The sequence below is a fragment of the Megascapheus bottae genome, chromosome 1 (genome assembly GCF_031878675.1).
Source record: "Megascapheus bottae isolate mThoBot1 chromosome 1, mThoBot2.hap1, whole genome shotgun sequence".
Classification (NCBI taxonomy): domain Eukaryota; kingdom Metazoa; phylum Chordata; class Mammalia; order Rodentia; family Geomyidae; genus Megascapheus; species Megascapheus bottae.
Genome location: NC_143509.1, coordinates 54,040,016 through 54,055,081, shown reverse-complemented (window position 1 = coordinate 54,055,081; position 15,066 = coordinate 54,040,016). Strand labels below are relative to the sequence as shown.

At 45.4% G+C, this 15,066-nt stretch overlaps 1 protein-coding gene across 1 annotated transcript in view; it reads right to left on the bottom strand.

The window, feature by feature from the left end:
- The window catches only part of Ubxn7 (UBX domain protein 7), a 65,336-nt gene extending 58,823 nt beyond the window's left edge, over positions 1–6,513 (bottom strand). The window contains exon 1 of the mRNA XM_090344454.1: positions 6,410–6,513. Coding sequence (XP_090200580.1) covers positions 6,410–6,482 — 73 coding nt within the window. The 5' untranslated portion in view covers positions 6,483–6,513. The remainder of the gene's footprint in view (positions 1–6,409) is intronic.
- Between the last annotated feature and the right edge of the window lie 8,553 nt (positions 6,514–15,066).

Here is a 15,066-nt window from a genome sequence, read left to right as displayed (position 1 = left end):
AACAATAGGATACAGGCCAGCCCAGATAAAAAAAAGTTCTTGAATTTAGCTGGGTGCGGTGGCTCACGCCCATAATCCTAGCTACTCAGGAGGCTGAGATCTGAGGATTAGAGTTCAAAGCCAGCCCCAGCCTGGTGAGACTATTATCTTCAATTAACCACCAGAAAAAAATGGAAGTAGGGGGGCCAGGAGTTTGGCCTAGTGGTTAAAATGCTTGCCTAGCATGCACGAAGACCCGGGTTTGATTCCTTGGTACCACATACATACAAAAAAGCTGGAAATGGTGCTGAGGCTCAAGTGGTAGAGCTCTAGCCTTGAGAAAGTCCAAGGACAGTGCTCAGGCCCTGAGCCCAAGCCCAGGACTGGCAAAAAAAAAAAAAAAAATGGAAGTAGGGCTGTGGTTAAAATGGTAGAGCTCTGGCCTTAAGCAGAAGAGCTTAGGGACAGCATCCAGATCCAGAGTTCAAGCCCCACAAATAAAAAAAAAAGGGGGGGGAAGAGTACAGGGGGTACAGTAGCATCCATCAATCATCTCAGCTATGCAAATAGGAAAATCAACATCCATGATGGCTTAGACATAAACCTGAGACCTTATTTGAAAAATAACTAAAGCAAAAAAGATAGCCAGATGATGGTGCCTCATGCCTGTAATCCTAGCTACTCAGGAGGCTGAGATCTGAGGATCAAGGTTCAAAGCCAGCCTGGGCACTAACGTCCCCATACTCATCTCCAATTAATTACCAGAAAACTGGAAGTGGCACTGGGGCTCAAGTGATAGAACAGTAGCCTTGAGCTAAAGATCTCAGGGACAGTGCCCAGGCCCAGAGTTCAAGCTCCATGACCAACACACACACATACACACAAAAAAAATATAAGGCTCGGGCTGGTTGTTTGGCCTAGTGGTAGAATACTTGCCTAGCATGCACAAAGACCCAGGTTCCATTCCTCAATACTACATATGTAGGAAAAAAAAAAAAAAGCCAGAAGTGATGCTGTGCTGCAAGTGAGGAAAGCCCAAGGACAATGCTCAGGCCCTGAGTTCAAGCCCCAGGACTAGCAAAAAAAAAAAAAAAATCTTCAAAGTATTGTATAAAAAATGTATTTGCAGGACAGGGAGTTTGGCCTAGAGGTAGAGTGCTTGCATAGCATGCATGAAGACCTGGGTTCAATTCCTCAGTACCACATACATAGAAAAGCCAGAAGTGTGCTGTGGCTCAAGTGTTAGGGGGCTAGCCATGAGGAATGCCCAAGGACAGTGCTCAGGCCCTGAGCTCAAGCCCAGGACTGGGAAAAAAAAAAAAAAAAAAGCATTTGCTAGGCTGGTAACATGGTCTAGCGGTAGAGTACCTGCTTAGCATGCATGAAGCCCTAGGTTCAATTCCTCCAAACTAAATACACAGAAAAGGCCAGAAGTGGTGCTGTGGCTCAAGTAACAGTGTACTAGCCTTGAGCAAAAGTGTCCAAGGACAGTGCCCAGGTCCTGAGTTCAAGCCCCAGGACTGGCAAAAAAAAAAAAGACTAGTTTTCATTTTTCATTAACTGAGTGTAGTGTGGTAGTCCATAGGAAGAAGCTAAGGCAGGAAAATCACCAGTTCCAGGAGGGCCTGGGCTATAAAGTAAACCATTTTGAAATCAGAGCCTTAAGGTTGGCCTCATTCATCCAGGAACAAAAATTTTAAATATCTGGGGGCCGGGAGTTTGGCCTAGTGGTTAAAGTGCTTGCCTAGCATGCATGAAGACCTGGGTTCGATTCCTCGGTACCCCACATACATAGCAAAAAGCCAGAAGTGGTGCTGAGGCTCAAGTGGTAGAGCTCTAGCCTTGAGAAAGTCCAAGGACAGGGCCAGGAGTTTGGCCTAGTGGTTAAAGTGCTTGCCTAGCATGCATGAAGACCCGGGTTCGATTCCTCGGTACCACATACATAGAAAAAAGCCGGAAGTGGGGCTGAGGCTCAAGTGGTAGAGCTCTAGCCTTGAGAAAGTCCAAGGACAGTGCTCAGGCCCTGAGCTCAAGCCCAGGACTGGCAAAAAAAAAGAAAAAAGAAAGTCCAAGGATAGTGCTCAAGCCCTGAGCTCAAGCCCAGGACTGGCAAAAAAAAAAAAAAAAAAAAAATTTAAATATCTTTTAATTATAAACACTGTCAGGGAGTCTTCCTCCCACCCCCATCTCTAACTTTTCCTTTGTTTTCTGTTGTGTTTTTATTTTTCCTAATCCTGGGGCTGGACCTCAGGGCCTGGACACTGTCCCTGAGCTTCTTTTGCTCTGGCTCACTGGCTTCTGGCTCACACGAGCCAGAGTGCCACTTCTGGCCTTTTCTGTTGGTGTGGTACAGAGGACTCGAACCCAGGACTTCTTCATGCATGCAAGGTAAGCACTCCACTACTAAGCTATATCCCCAGCTCCTTTTTTCTTTTCTTTTCTTCCTAGTCCTGGGGCTTCAACTCAGGGCCTGAGCACTGTCCCTGGGTTTTCTCAAGGCTAGCACTTGAGCCCCAGTGCCACATCTGGCTTTTTGATACCAAGGAATCAAACCTAGGTCTTTGTGCATGGGAGGCAAGCACTCTACCACTAGCCAAACTCCCAGGCACCACCTCCTTCCTTCTTTCTTTCTTTTTTTTTTTCCTTTGTGATGGCACTGAGGTTTTAACTCAGGGTCTCAAGCTTGCAACTCTTGAGTCATATTCCCAGTTTTGCTTTTTTTTAGATAAGGTCTTCCATTTAAAGCCAGGGAATCTCAGACTTCTATCCTCCCATCGCTTCCTCCTTTGTAACTGGAATAACAGGTGCATACCACTACTCAGACTCTCAAATTTCTTTAAGCTAAAAGAGGTTTTACCCTCCTTTGTTTTTTGTTTGTTTAGTTTTTTGGTGCTGGAACTAAGGGCTTAAATTCAAGGTTAGGGAAATGGCCACCTGAGCTTTTTCACTCACGGCTGCTGGTCTACCACTTGAACCATACCTTCCACTTCTGGCTTTTTGCTGGTTAACTGGAAATCGAAAGTTTCACAAACTTTTTTGCTTTAGTTAGTTTCAAATCATGATCCTCAGATCTCACCTTCCTGAGTAGCTACAGTTACAGGCATGAGCAACCAGTATTCAACATAAATCTTTTATTACTATTATTATTATTATTATTATTATTATTATTATTCAGTCATTCTTTCTTGTTAGATAGAATCCACCATGTTGCCCAGGTTGACTTTGAACTGCAAGGCTCAAGCAATCCATCTTCCTCAATGAGACTAGAGTAGCACAGCATAGTGCACCGCTACATTCTGTATATCTAATGGTTTATTACTATGATATTTAAAAAATTATCAATAGATATAGCTTAGAGGTAAAATGTGTGGTTAGCATTCAAATAAAAAAGCACTGGCTGGGAATGTGGCTTAGTGATAGAGTGTTTGCCTTGCATGCATGAAGCCCTGGACTGGATTCTTTAGTACCACATAAACAGAAAATGCTAGAAATGGTGCTGTGGTTCAAATGGTAAGGTGCTAGCCTTGAGTAAATGAAGTTTAGAGACAGTGCCCAGGCCTTGAATTCAAGCCTTAAGAATGCTCCCCCCCAAAAGAAGTCTTTCAATATAGCTTCAATGATAATGGCATGTTTTAACATGTACAAAGCCCTATGTTCAATCCCCAGCACCAAAATAAAATTAATAAAATATAGCTGGGTATCAGTGGCTCATGCCTGAATTACAGTCACTCAGTCTGGAGGCTGAGATCTGAGCATCCAGGTTTAAAGTCAACCTTGGCAGACAAATCCCAGATACTCTTTATTTCACATTAACCAACAAAAAGCCAGAACTGAAAGTGTGGTTCAAGCAACAGAACACCAGTGTAGAGTGAAGAAGCCCTGAGTTCATCCCTCAGTATTGGCACAAAAAGAGAGGGAGAGAGGTCCCATAGCACACCAAGAACTGTCTAATAAATTTTCCCTTCTACAGACTTTTTTTTTTTTTTGGCCAGTCCTGAGGCTTGAACTCAGGGACTGGGCATTGCCCTTGAACACTTTTTGCTCAAGGCTAGCACTCTGCCACTTGAGCCACAGCACCACATCCAGCTTTTTCTGTACATGCTAGGTGAGCACTCTAACACTAAGTTACTCTCTGGCCCCTTCTACAGACTTTTAAATACCATTGTCTACTGAGGGACAATAATCCAGCAATACAAGTGACCACTGACCAGGAAACAAGCTCATAGACTAACAGACAGAATCAGAATTAAAACAATAAACTGAATGCGTGCACTACACCACAGTCCAGGTTTTGTGTAAAACTAAAAGCCCAAAACACACTGTATTTGAAGAAATAATGTTAGGTTAGAACAAGGTGAGTTTATGAAGGTAGCACTTGACATAGAAACTGAAATTAAGTGGCATCAACCCATACGCAACTCAAAAGAAAGGCTTAGGGGCTGGGAGTTTGGCCTAGTAGTAGAGCGCTTGCCTAGCATGCACGGAGACCCGGGTTCGATTCCTTGGTACCACATACTTAGAAAAAGCCGGACGTGGTGCTGAGGCTCAAGTGGTAGAACTCTAGCCTTGAGAAAAATCCAAGGGCAGTGCTCAGGCCCTGAGCTTAAGCCCAGGACTGGCAAAAAAAAAAAAAAAAAAGGCTTAATAACATTTACTTCTGTGTCACTCACTAAGATTTTTTTTTATATAAACTTACTAAATATACACACAATGAACTTCTGTTTTTTCCATAACAATGATTTAGATAGTGGGAAATATGATACATGTTAAGCACAGTAACAAAGCTTGAAAATATTACTATCATTTTACCTGTCACCTTCATTTTATTGTAAATTTTACCAATTTTCTTTTTTTTTTTTTTTTTTTGTCAGTCCTGGGCTTAAGCTCAGGGCCTGAGCACTGTCCTTGGATTTTTCTCAAGGCTAGAACTCTACCACTTGAGCCTCAGCACCACTTCTGGCTTTTTCTAAGTATGTGGTACCAAGGAATCGAACCCGGGTCTTCGTGCATGCTAGGCAAGCACTCTACCACTAGGCCAAACTCCCGGCCCTACTTTACCAATTTTAACATTACATTTTGTGGACTGCACACAATGCATCAAACATCCATCTATCCAGTCATCACGTTGGAGCAAAGACTATAACTACCTTAATTACAAAAAGGTAACTTGGATACATCGGATATTGGTTAGAATACTACAACCAGATCTTGTTCACGTCAAACTCTAAAAACATTAACTGGGAATATTCTCTGCATCTTGCAAATTACTACTACCAGGCAACGTATAGACCTGTAAGCAGAGGGAACGAAGTTTCTGACCTCTTTTCAAAATGACAAAATTAGAACGGCAAAATTACACACAGGCACATGGAGTACTCTTCTCTCAAATCACTCCAGAGAACTTCATCATTTGCTCCGCCCTCTAATAACTCATGCAAAAAAAGTTCAGCACCGTCGGAGAGAAACAAGACAGAGCGAATTCACAGCAATGGCTCGGGGCCTTTCCTCCAGGCGGTCAAATCAGCGCGTGCCCTTCTCAGGGGTCCAAAGAGAAGGAAAATCACAGGCCTAAGGTTTGGGGGGGGTGGGGAGTGGGTGCACCGATGCCCAGAAATAGATTTCCCGCAAAGAAGTTTCCGCTGCCACCTTATTTTATCAGAGAGCTCGGGCGCCATCGCCTCGGTCTTTCGGGTTTTATTATGGGGAGGTGGGAAACGCCAGCCGGGTTCCCTCCAGGCCTTCCCCATCACGCCTGGGGGTTCCTCTTCATTCTTCTCTCGCAAAGCCTCCGTCTCCACGGTGCTCCCGGGCACCCCGCGTTTTTGGAGGCCCCCCCCCGCCCCGGCTCCCGGGATGTGCAAAAGGCGCTGCCCAGCCCACCGCGCTCGCCGTTAGAGCGGGAGGCCCCGAACACGCGAGGGCCACCGCCGAGGCTCCCGGGGGCCCAGGAAGCAGAAGGGCAGGCCAGGGACGGCGAGGGGAGGGGGTGACCTGGCCGGAGAAGAAAGAGGGGTGAGGGCACACACGCACCCGCTTCTCGGGGGGCCGCAGAGAGAAGAGACGGTGATGGAGGAGGGCGGTGGCCGGGTGCGGCGCCCCACTCCTCCCGCCCCAGGTCCCCCGGCCGGCGGGGCGGGCGGGCCCGGCCCATCCCCGGGTCCTGGCTGGCAGGGGGCGTGGGGGACCTGCCTCGAAACTGCGAGGAGACCAAGAACCGGGGACCAAGGGACCCGGAGGCGGGGAGGGCTGCCTCCCGCCTGAACCGGAGACCCCGATGTCGTCGTCGTCGTCGCCTCCTCTCGGGAGGGAGGACGGGAGCGGTGAGGAAAAGCCCGAGGGATGAAAGCGTGAAGGTAAAGAGGAAGCCCGGACAGCTCGGCCGGCCCAGCCCGGACACCACGGTCCACCTTCCGGTAACCGCGTCTCTTACCGGTGATGGCGGTGAACTGCTGAATTAACCCCTTCAGCGCCGAGGACGCCGCGGAGCCCCCGTGGGCAGCCATCTTACCGCCGCCGCCGCCGCCGCTGCCGCCGCCGCCGCCGCCGCCGCCGCCGCCGAACAACAACACAGACACACACGGACCGCCCTCCCCCACCTCGCCGCGCCGTCTGCGCAGGCGCACTGGCCGCCCCAGGCTCCACCCCCTCTGCTCGTCCTTTGCGCAGACGCAGACCTGAGTCGAAGCCCTCGCTCGGCCACCGGGGTTGGTGGCTGGGTTGCTACCTGCACGCAGCATCCTGCGGGCAAGCGTGGAAGCCCGCTTCTTAGACGCGGGACTGATTCCGATGGAAGCTTCAGGCTCGGCAAGTAGCAGTTTCTTCGCATAACAGCTTCGCAGGCTTCGCTGACAACCCCTACTAGGATTATTTTCCCCCCCCCCCCAGCTCCACCACACTTTGCGTGGTTTCTATCAGCTCCCATTAAATTAAAAATCCTAGCCGGACGCCGGTGGCTCACGCCTGTGATCCTAGCTGTTCAGGAGGCTGAGATCTGGGGACCACGGTTTAATCGGTGAGACTCTTTTATCTCCAATTAACCACCAGGAAACCGGAAGTGGTGCTGTGGCTCAAGGGGGAGAGCAGAGCACTGGCCTTGAGCTGAAGAGCTCAGGGACAGCACCCAGGCCCAGAATTCAAGCCCCACGACAGACACACAGAAATAAATAAATAAATCATGCGTGACGGGTGCCTATGGCTTCTGGAATCTTCCTAACCCAGGAGGCTGAGATCTTAGGATCCTGGTTCGAAGCTAATCCGAGCAGAAAAAACCGGGATCCCGACTCCAAATAACTACCCAAAAAGCAGAAGTGGCCATGTGGCTCAAAGTGGTGAGGCTAGCCTTAAGCAAAAGAGCTCAAGGTTGTGAGTTCAAACGGGGTGGGGGGAGTTGAAGGTGGGCGCAGTGGCTCACACCTATAATCCTAGGTACGCAGGAGGCTGAGATCTGAGGATCAAGGTTCAAAGCCAGCCTAGCTACTAAAGAACGAGACTCTTATCTCCAGTTAACCACTAGAAAACCAGAATTGGGGCTGTGGCTCCAGGGATAGGGGCAGTAGCCTTGAGCTAATGAGCTCAGCGGCAACGCCCAGGCCTAGAGTTCAAGCCCCATGACCCAAAAAGAGAAAGAAAAAAAAATGAAATGAGGGAGGGAGGAGAATAAGGCCAGAATAAGAAACATCGTTAGCTAACAGTCTAAGAACTGGGTGCTATGCAGGGCACCGGTGACTCACATCTGTAATCCTAGCTACTAAGGAGGAAGAGATCTGAGGATCTCAGTTGGAAGCTAGCTTGGGCAACAAAAGTCTGTGAGACTCTTAAGTGGAAAGTTGTGCTGTGGTAGAGCACTAGTCTTGAGCTGAAGAGCTCAGGAACAGCAACCAACCCCAGAGTTCAAGCACTTCATCTAAAAGAAAAGAAGAAGAGGAGGAGGAGGAGGAGGAGGAGGAGGAGGAGGAGGACGAGGAGGAGGAAACATTGTTAAAGACGGTGAGACTGTGTCACTAGAGCTAACTATGAAATATCAGGTTTCAAACATTGATTACTAAACACAGTTACTTTTTTTTTTCTTTTTATACCAGTCCTGGTGCTTGAACTCGGCCTGAACACTGTCTTTGGACTTTCTCAAGGCTAGAGCTCTACCATTTAAGCGTACCACTTCCTCATTTTTTCTATGTATGTGGTATGGAGGAATTGAACCCCAGTCTTTGTGCATGCTAGGCAAGCACCCTACCACTAGGTCAAAATCCCAGCCCCTACCTTCCTTTCTTAACAAACATTGGCTTTTGTTCTGATGAGTGTTATAGAATCTGTGTCCATATAAAGCAAAAAAAAAAAAAAGACAGTTTTGTGTGTGTGTGTGTGTGTGTGTGTGTGTGTGTGTGTGTGTGTGTGTGTTAAAACAACTGTAATCTCAGCAATCCAGAGGCTGAGGCAAGAGGATTATAAGCTTGAGGCAAGCTTAGGCTATATACTGAGATGTTGACCATAAAAAGGAGGTAAAGAGGCCAGGAATTTGGCCTAGTGGTAGAGTGCTTGCCTAGCATGCATGAAGATCCAGGTTCAACTCCTTGGTACCACAAACATAGAAAAACTGGAAGTGGTGGCTCAAGTGGCAGAGTGCTAGCCTTGAGGTAAAAGCCCAAGGACAGTGCTCAGGCCCTGAGTTCTAGTAAAGATTGTGACATCCACAAAACTAGGAGCTAACTTGCAGAAATTTAAAAAGGAAAGAAAATAAGCCTTAAAACTGGATTGTTAGCAGAATGCTAGTGGCTCAGGCCTATAATCCCAGATACTTAGGAGCCTGATATCTGAGGATTGGATTCAAAGTCAATCCAGGCAGGAAAGGCAGTAGGATCTCTCTTCTCTGTTTCCTTCTCTGTCTTCTCTCTCTCTCTCTTTGGGGATTGAACTCTGACCTGGGCACTATCCTCTGAGCTAGTGCTGTACTTTAAACCACAGCTCCACTTCCAATGGCTAATTAGAGATTAGAGTCTCACCCACAGGAAATTTCTGCCTGGGCTAGCTTCCAACCATGATCTTCTGATCTCAGTCTCATGAATAGCTAGGATTACAGGTGTGAGCCAACAGCACCTTGCCTTCCACGAGACTCTTTCTGAAGGCTAGAGCTTTACCACTTGAGCCACAGCACCACTTCCACCTTGTTTCTATGTATGTGGTACCTGAGGAATGGAAGCACTCTACCACTAGGCCAAACTCCCAGCCAATTTATCTATTTATTTAGCAAAAGTATGGGTGCTTGAACTCAAGAACAGATGCTAAACTTTTTCACTTAATGATGGTACTCTACCATATAAGCTACAGCTCCACTTTGCTTTTTGCTGGTTAATTCGAGATTGTTATTGAGCCAGCACTGGTGGCTCACTTCTATAATCCTAGCTACTCAGGAGGCTGAGATCTGAGGATCCAAGTTCAAAGCAAGCGCGGGCACTAAAGACAGTGAGACTCTTATCTCCAATTAATCACTAGAAAGGGGGATGTTGGGCTGTGGCTCAAGGGGTAGGGTGATAGCCTTGAGCTGAAATGCTCAGGGACAACAGCCAGGCCCAGAGTTCAAGCCCCATGATCCACACAAAGAAAAAAGAAAAGAGAAAGGAAGGAAAAAATAAAAGAAAAAGAAAAGAAGAGTCCTGGTGAGACTCATCTCCAATAACCTACTCGAAAAATCCAGAACAGAAGTGGCGCTGTGACTTAAGTGGTAGTGTGCTATCTCTGAGCACAGAAAAGCTCAGGGGCAGCACCCAAGCCCCGATTTCTATCCCCAGAGCCAAAAAAAAAAAAAAAGGACCCATTGACTTTTCTACCAGAGCTGGCGTTGAGCTGTGATCCTCAAGTCTCAGCCTCCTGAGTACCTAGGATTACATAGGTATATGCCACTGGCATAGGTTTTAATTGAAATGTAAGGGCCATACAGCCTCCCCTCTCTGAGACCATGCAACCAGCCCATAAGCAGAGTCACTGTCCCCAAGGGTGGAGGAGGTTTACTGAATTATGTTTGATCACTAGGCCTTAGTTTCCTGGTTTGGGTGGGTAAGTAAAAGACTTTTTTTTTTTTTTTTTTGCGTCATGGGGCAGCCTAGGCACTGTCCCTGAACGCTTCAGCTCAAGGCTCCCGCCCTACCCTTGAGCCAAGCCCCACTTCTTCTTTTCTAGAGGTTAATTGGAGACAAGAGTCTCAGCTGGCCCCAGCTGGCTTTGAACCTAGACCCTCAGATCTCAGCCTCCTAGGTAGCTAGGATTACAGGCGTGAGCCACCATGCCACTTTGAGCATGATTTTTATCAAATCATTTCTGTTTAAGAAAGTCAAACTAGGCCGGGAATTTGGCTTAGTAGTTAAAGTGCTTGCCTAGCATGCATGAAGACCCGGGTTCGATTCCTTGGTACCACATATATAGAAAAACCCGGAAGTGGTGCTGAGGCTCAAGTGGTAGAGTTCTAGCCTTGAGAAAGTCCAAGGACAGTGCTCAGGCCCTGAGCTCAAGCCCAGGACTGGCAAAAAAAAAAAAAAAAAAGTCAAACTAGGGGCTGGGAGTTTGGCCTAGTGGTAGAGTGCTTGGTTAGCATGCACAAAAAGACCTGGGTTCAATTCCTTGGTACCACATACATAGAAAAAGGCTGGAAGTGGTGCTGTGCCTCAAGTGGTAGAGTCTAGCTGTGAGAAAGCCCAAGGTCAGGGCATAGGACCTGAGTTGAAGACCCATGACTGGAAAAAAAAAATTTATTGACTCACCTTAGACTGGAATGAAGCCTTTCCTTAATTTTTAGGTGGATAGACCACACACACACACACACACACACACACACAATATTGTGTCATTCCTTCACCCCACTGAGCTGTCTAAGCTGGTTGGAAATTTAATTACAATGTTTTCTCCCAGTAATCTTTAAACCTCATCCTTGATTTTAAGTTTTCTTTATATAGCTCCTCTTAAGGCCAAATGCTATTTATCATTCCTCTCTCAAAAACTTAAGATTCTGACCTCTTAGAAACCGAAGATGTTATCAAATTTGAAATTGTGAGCACAAGTGACTCCATTTTGAATTGGATAGCATCCTCTCTTGTCTAAACAGTTTTGCCCAGATTGTCTCTGAATTGTTCCTTATCACCAGGATAAGCTTTGTCTTAGTAGGTCTCTTTTATTGTAGAGATAGAATGTCACCCTTGGATTTTACTCTTGCTAGTATAAATGGTCCATTATTGGAGTGGGTGATAGGCAGGTCAAGTGGTAGTCTGTACTAGTAATACACTTTGGGGTGAAATCTAAATAATGAAGACACCAGAAGGAATAGCTTCCTAAGCAGGGCCTACATAGAATCCATTAAGTCGTTGGTTTTGTTTTGTTGTTGCTGTTTGTTTTGCCAGTCCTGGGGCTTGAACTCAGGGCCTAGGCACTGTCCCTGCCCTTCTTTTTGCTCAAGGCTAGTGCACCACTTCTGGCCTTTTCTGTTTATGTGGTATGGAGGAATTGAACCCAGAATTTCATGAATGCTAGGGAAGCACTCTACCACTAAGCCATATTCCCAGTTCCAGTTTTGTTTTTTTTTAAGTAAGAGAAAGTTTATTTGAAAATGAAAGAAAGGCCATGAAAGCATCCCAGCACCTTAAATAGCCTTTTAATAAAACAATCAAATCTTAGCCTGGTCTTCTAAGTCTATTATTTTGGGAGTGTAGTCTCTGGGACTTCAATGATCATATCTAAGGGTTTAATTGTATTTGGAGGCAATTTCAGAGAAGTATTCTTTTTGGCTTGGACTCAGGGCCTGGGCACTGCCCTTGAGCTTTCTCCAGGGTAATGCTCTTTTACTTGAGCCACAGCATTACTTCTGGCCTTTTCTGTGTATGTGGTACTGAGGAATCAAACCTAAGGCTTTGTACATGCTAGGCAAGTACTCTACTACTAGGCCACACTCCAGCCAAGAGAAGGATTTTTTTTTTTTGTGCCTGTTCTGGGGCTTGTATTCAGGGCCTGGGCACTGTCCCTGAGTTTCTTTTGTACAAGGATAATGCTCTACACTTGAGCCACAGCACACCACTCCCAGTTTTTTCTGTGCATGTGGTACTAAGGAATGGAACTGAGGAATTGAACCAGCACTCATAAGATTCTTGGCGTCCTTGTGGGGGAAGAATCACAGATTTGTAGGAATTGTAGATAACCCAAGAAAATGGGAAACTGGTAATGGTAGCTTTGGATGACTGCCATTATGTTTACATACAATCTTTTTCTCTGATTCAGCAACTATGGGCATAGTCAGGACAAGAGAAATTCAACACTTAGGTTTTGTACAGATTCTTGAAAATGTTCTTTTATTGAACTGGTCCTTATTGAGGGTTTCTCTCTGGGAGTTTCTAGGTAAGCATATTTTCCCTAAACATATTGCCGAATTTAAGATAGATTTGCCAGGCACTGGTGGCTCATGCCTGTAATCCTAGCTACTCAGGAAATGAGATCTGAGGATTGCAGTTCAAAACCTGCCTGGGCAAGAAAATCCCTCTTTTGTTTTAGCCAAAAATGGGGCTGATTTTCAGGGCCTGGATACTATTCCTGAGTTCTTTGAGCCATAGTGCCACTTTTGGCTTTTGAGTGTTTAATCGGAGTTAAGAGTCTCATAGGGACTTTTCTGCCCTGCCTGCCTTTGAACTGCAATCCTCAGATCTCTGCCTTCTGAGTAGCTAGGATTATAGGTGTGAGCCACCAGAGCCCAGCCTGTGACTCGTATTTGTAATAAACTACTCAGAAAAATGTGGAAGTGGTACTGTGCTTAAATGGTAGAACACTAGCTTTGAGCTAGCTAGAAAGTGCTGAGACAGTGCCCAGGCCCAGAGTTCAAACCCCAGGACCTGTTTTTTTTTTTTTTTTTAAAAAAAAAGGGGGGGCAGGAGTTTGGCCTAGTGGTGGAGTGCTTAGCTAGCATGCATGAAGCTCTGGGTTCAATTCCTCAGTACCACATAAACAGAAAAAGCCAGAAGTGGCATTGGGGCACAAATGATAGAGTGCTAACTTTGAACATAGAGAAGCTCAAGAACAGAGCCCAGGCCCTGAGTTCAAGCCCAAGGACCAGCAACAAATAAAATCCCAGTCTCCTTTGCCTGACAGCTTCCTATTAAAATTGCTCATACAGGATTACCTCAGTCATGCTAATTGACCCCAGCCTCTAAATTCCCTCAACTCCTCCAAGTAGATTGGCTGGACATTTTCAGAGGTGCCAGCAACAATTAAAGTTTTCCCTCTGATATTTGCACACCTAGTCCAGTTCCATTTCCCCCTAGTTCTAGTAATCAAAACCTTCTGTGTGGTGTGTGCAGGCATGTGTTAAGTCCCACTGGAACTGGGACCTGGACTCAGGGTTGGGCATTGTCCGTTAGCCTTTTTATTAAGGCTGATGCTCTTCCACTTGAGTCATAGCCCTGCTTCCAGCTTGATTCCTTGATACCGAATACACAGAAAAAGCCAAAAGTGGTGCTGTGGCTTAAGTGGTAGAGCACTCACTACCTTTGAGAAAACTCAAGGACAAGCCCGAGTTCAAGCCCCAGCCCCAGGACTGGAAAGAAAAAATTGGCAAGGTAAAATTTATTACAGCAAAGATAACTTCCCATCAGTCAAAAATCAGGCAAGGTCTACTTCTTTCAACTTAATGGTGGTTAATTGGAGTCTCATGGGCTTGTCTGTCTTCAATCTTGATCCTCAGAGTTCAGCCTCCTGAGCATTCAGGATTACAGGTATTAGCCAAGGCAACTGGTTAGACCTTGTATTTTCTAGGCAGAAACAACTCTGGAGCCACACCTCAGCCCTTGCACACCAATAATACCAGCTAGATGAAAGAAGAGGATCATGGTCTGAGGCTGGTTGTCAGAAAAAAGTCCAAGATCCCTCTATGGGAAAAAGGAAAGGAAGCTGGTCTGAGTACCTGTCTAACAACACAATCAAATGGCCCTAGTTCAATCCCTAGTAGTACTGTCCCTCCAGAAAAACTGATACTTTCTGAACTGAAACTTGTTCCCAACTTACCAGGCATTTCAAGCTGACCCTGAGCACTCTGAGCTCTTTTTGCTGAAGGCTAGCACTGTACCATCTGAGCCACAAAGCCATCTCTGCTTTTTTCTGTGATTTAATTGGAGATGAGTCTCAGGCTTTTCTGCTTGGGCTGGCTTTAGACTGTAACCCTCAGATCTCAGCCTCCTGAGTAACTAGGATTACAGGAATGAGCCATCCACATCAGCTCTAATTCTTGAACTGTAGTAAAATAAACACAAGTCAATTTTTATCTTTAATAATTCCTTTAATTTTTCAGCTTATTATCTGTGTAGCTTTAGTACTAAGAAATTAAATATTCTAATATATCTTCTACAAAAACGAAAGAAAAAAAAGCAGTACAGTCCTCTGACCCCCCCAAAAAATTATTAGTTTCTAACTAAAGGCAAACATGGTAGGAATGACAGAAAGGCGAATATAGAAATGGAAAGTTATCTTAAACCAACTTTAGTCAGGAAGACTTCACAATTTAGTTAAATCTTAAATATGTCACATCATGGGCTATTTAGACAACTTTCAAACCAAAGTGTTCCAATGATGTTTACCCTAAAATATTAATTGAAACTGCATATTCAATTGCATATTGTAACTAATTACATATTGATTTGATGAATTTTGATTTAGAATTTTACTCATCATTACCCAATTAATATTCATAGATGCCATCAAGTATGAAAATGACAGGATCTTAACCACAAAATTTGGAAGTAAAAAAAACTGGATGACACATACTAACTTAAAACTAGAATTCATGCTAGAAGAGCTTATTGTTTATTGACACTAAATGGATTACTCACACACCTGTAAAAATGCTATCAAGGCTATTGTTTACTAAAAGTTGTTCCTACTGATGAAACAAAGGCTCAATAGTCTAAGTTTAACATTACTAAATAAAATCAATGTTTTGTGATTTAACTTTCAGGGACCAGACTAGACAAACCCCACACATCATATTTTCTATTTCTGTCCACAAACACATGCTTGGTTCCAGCTTTCACAACAGAGTGTGATAGAATTGTCTTTTGGTTTTGTTTTCTT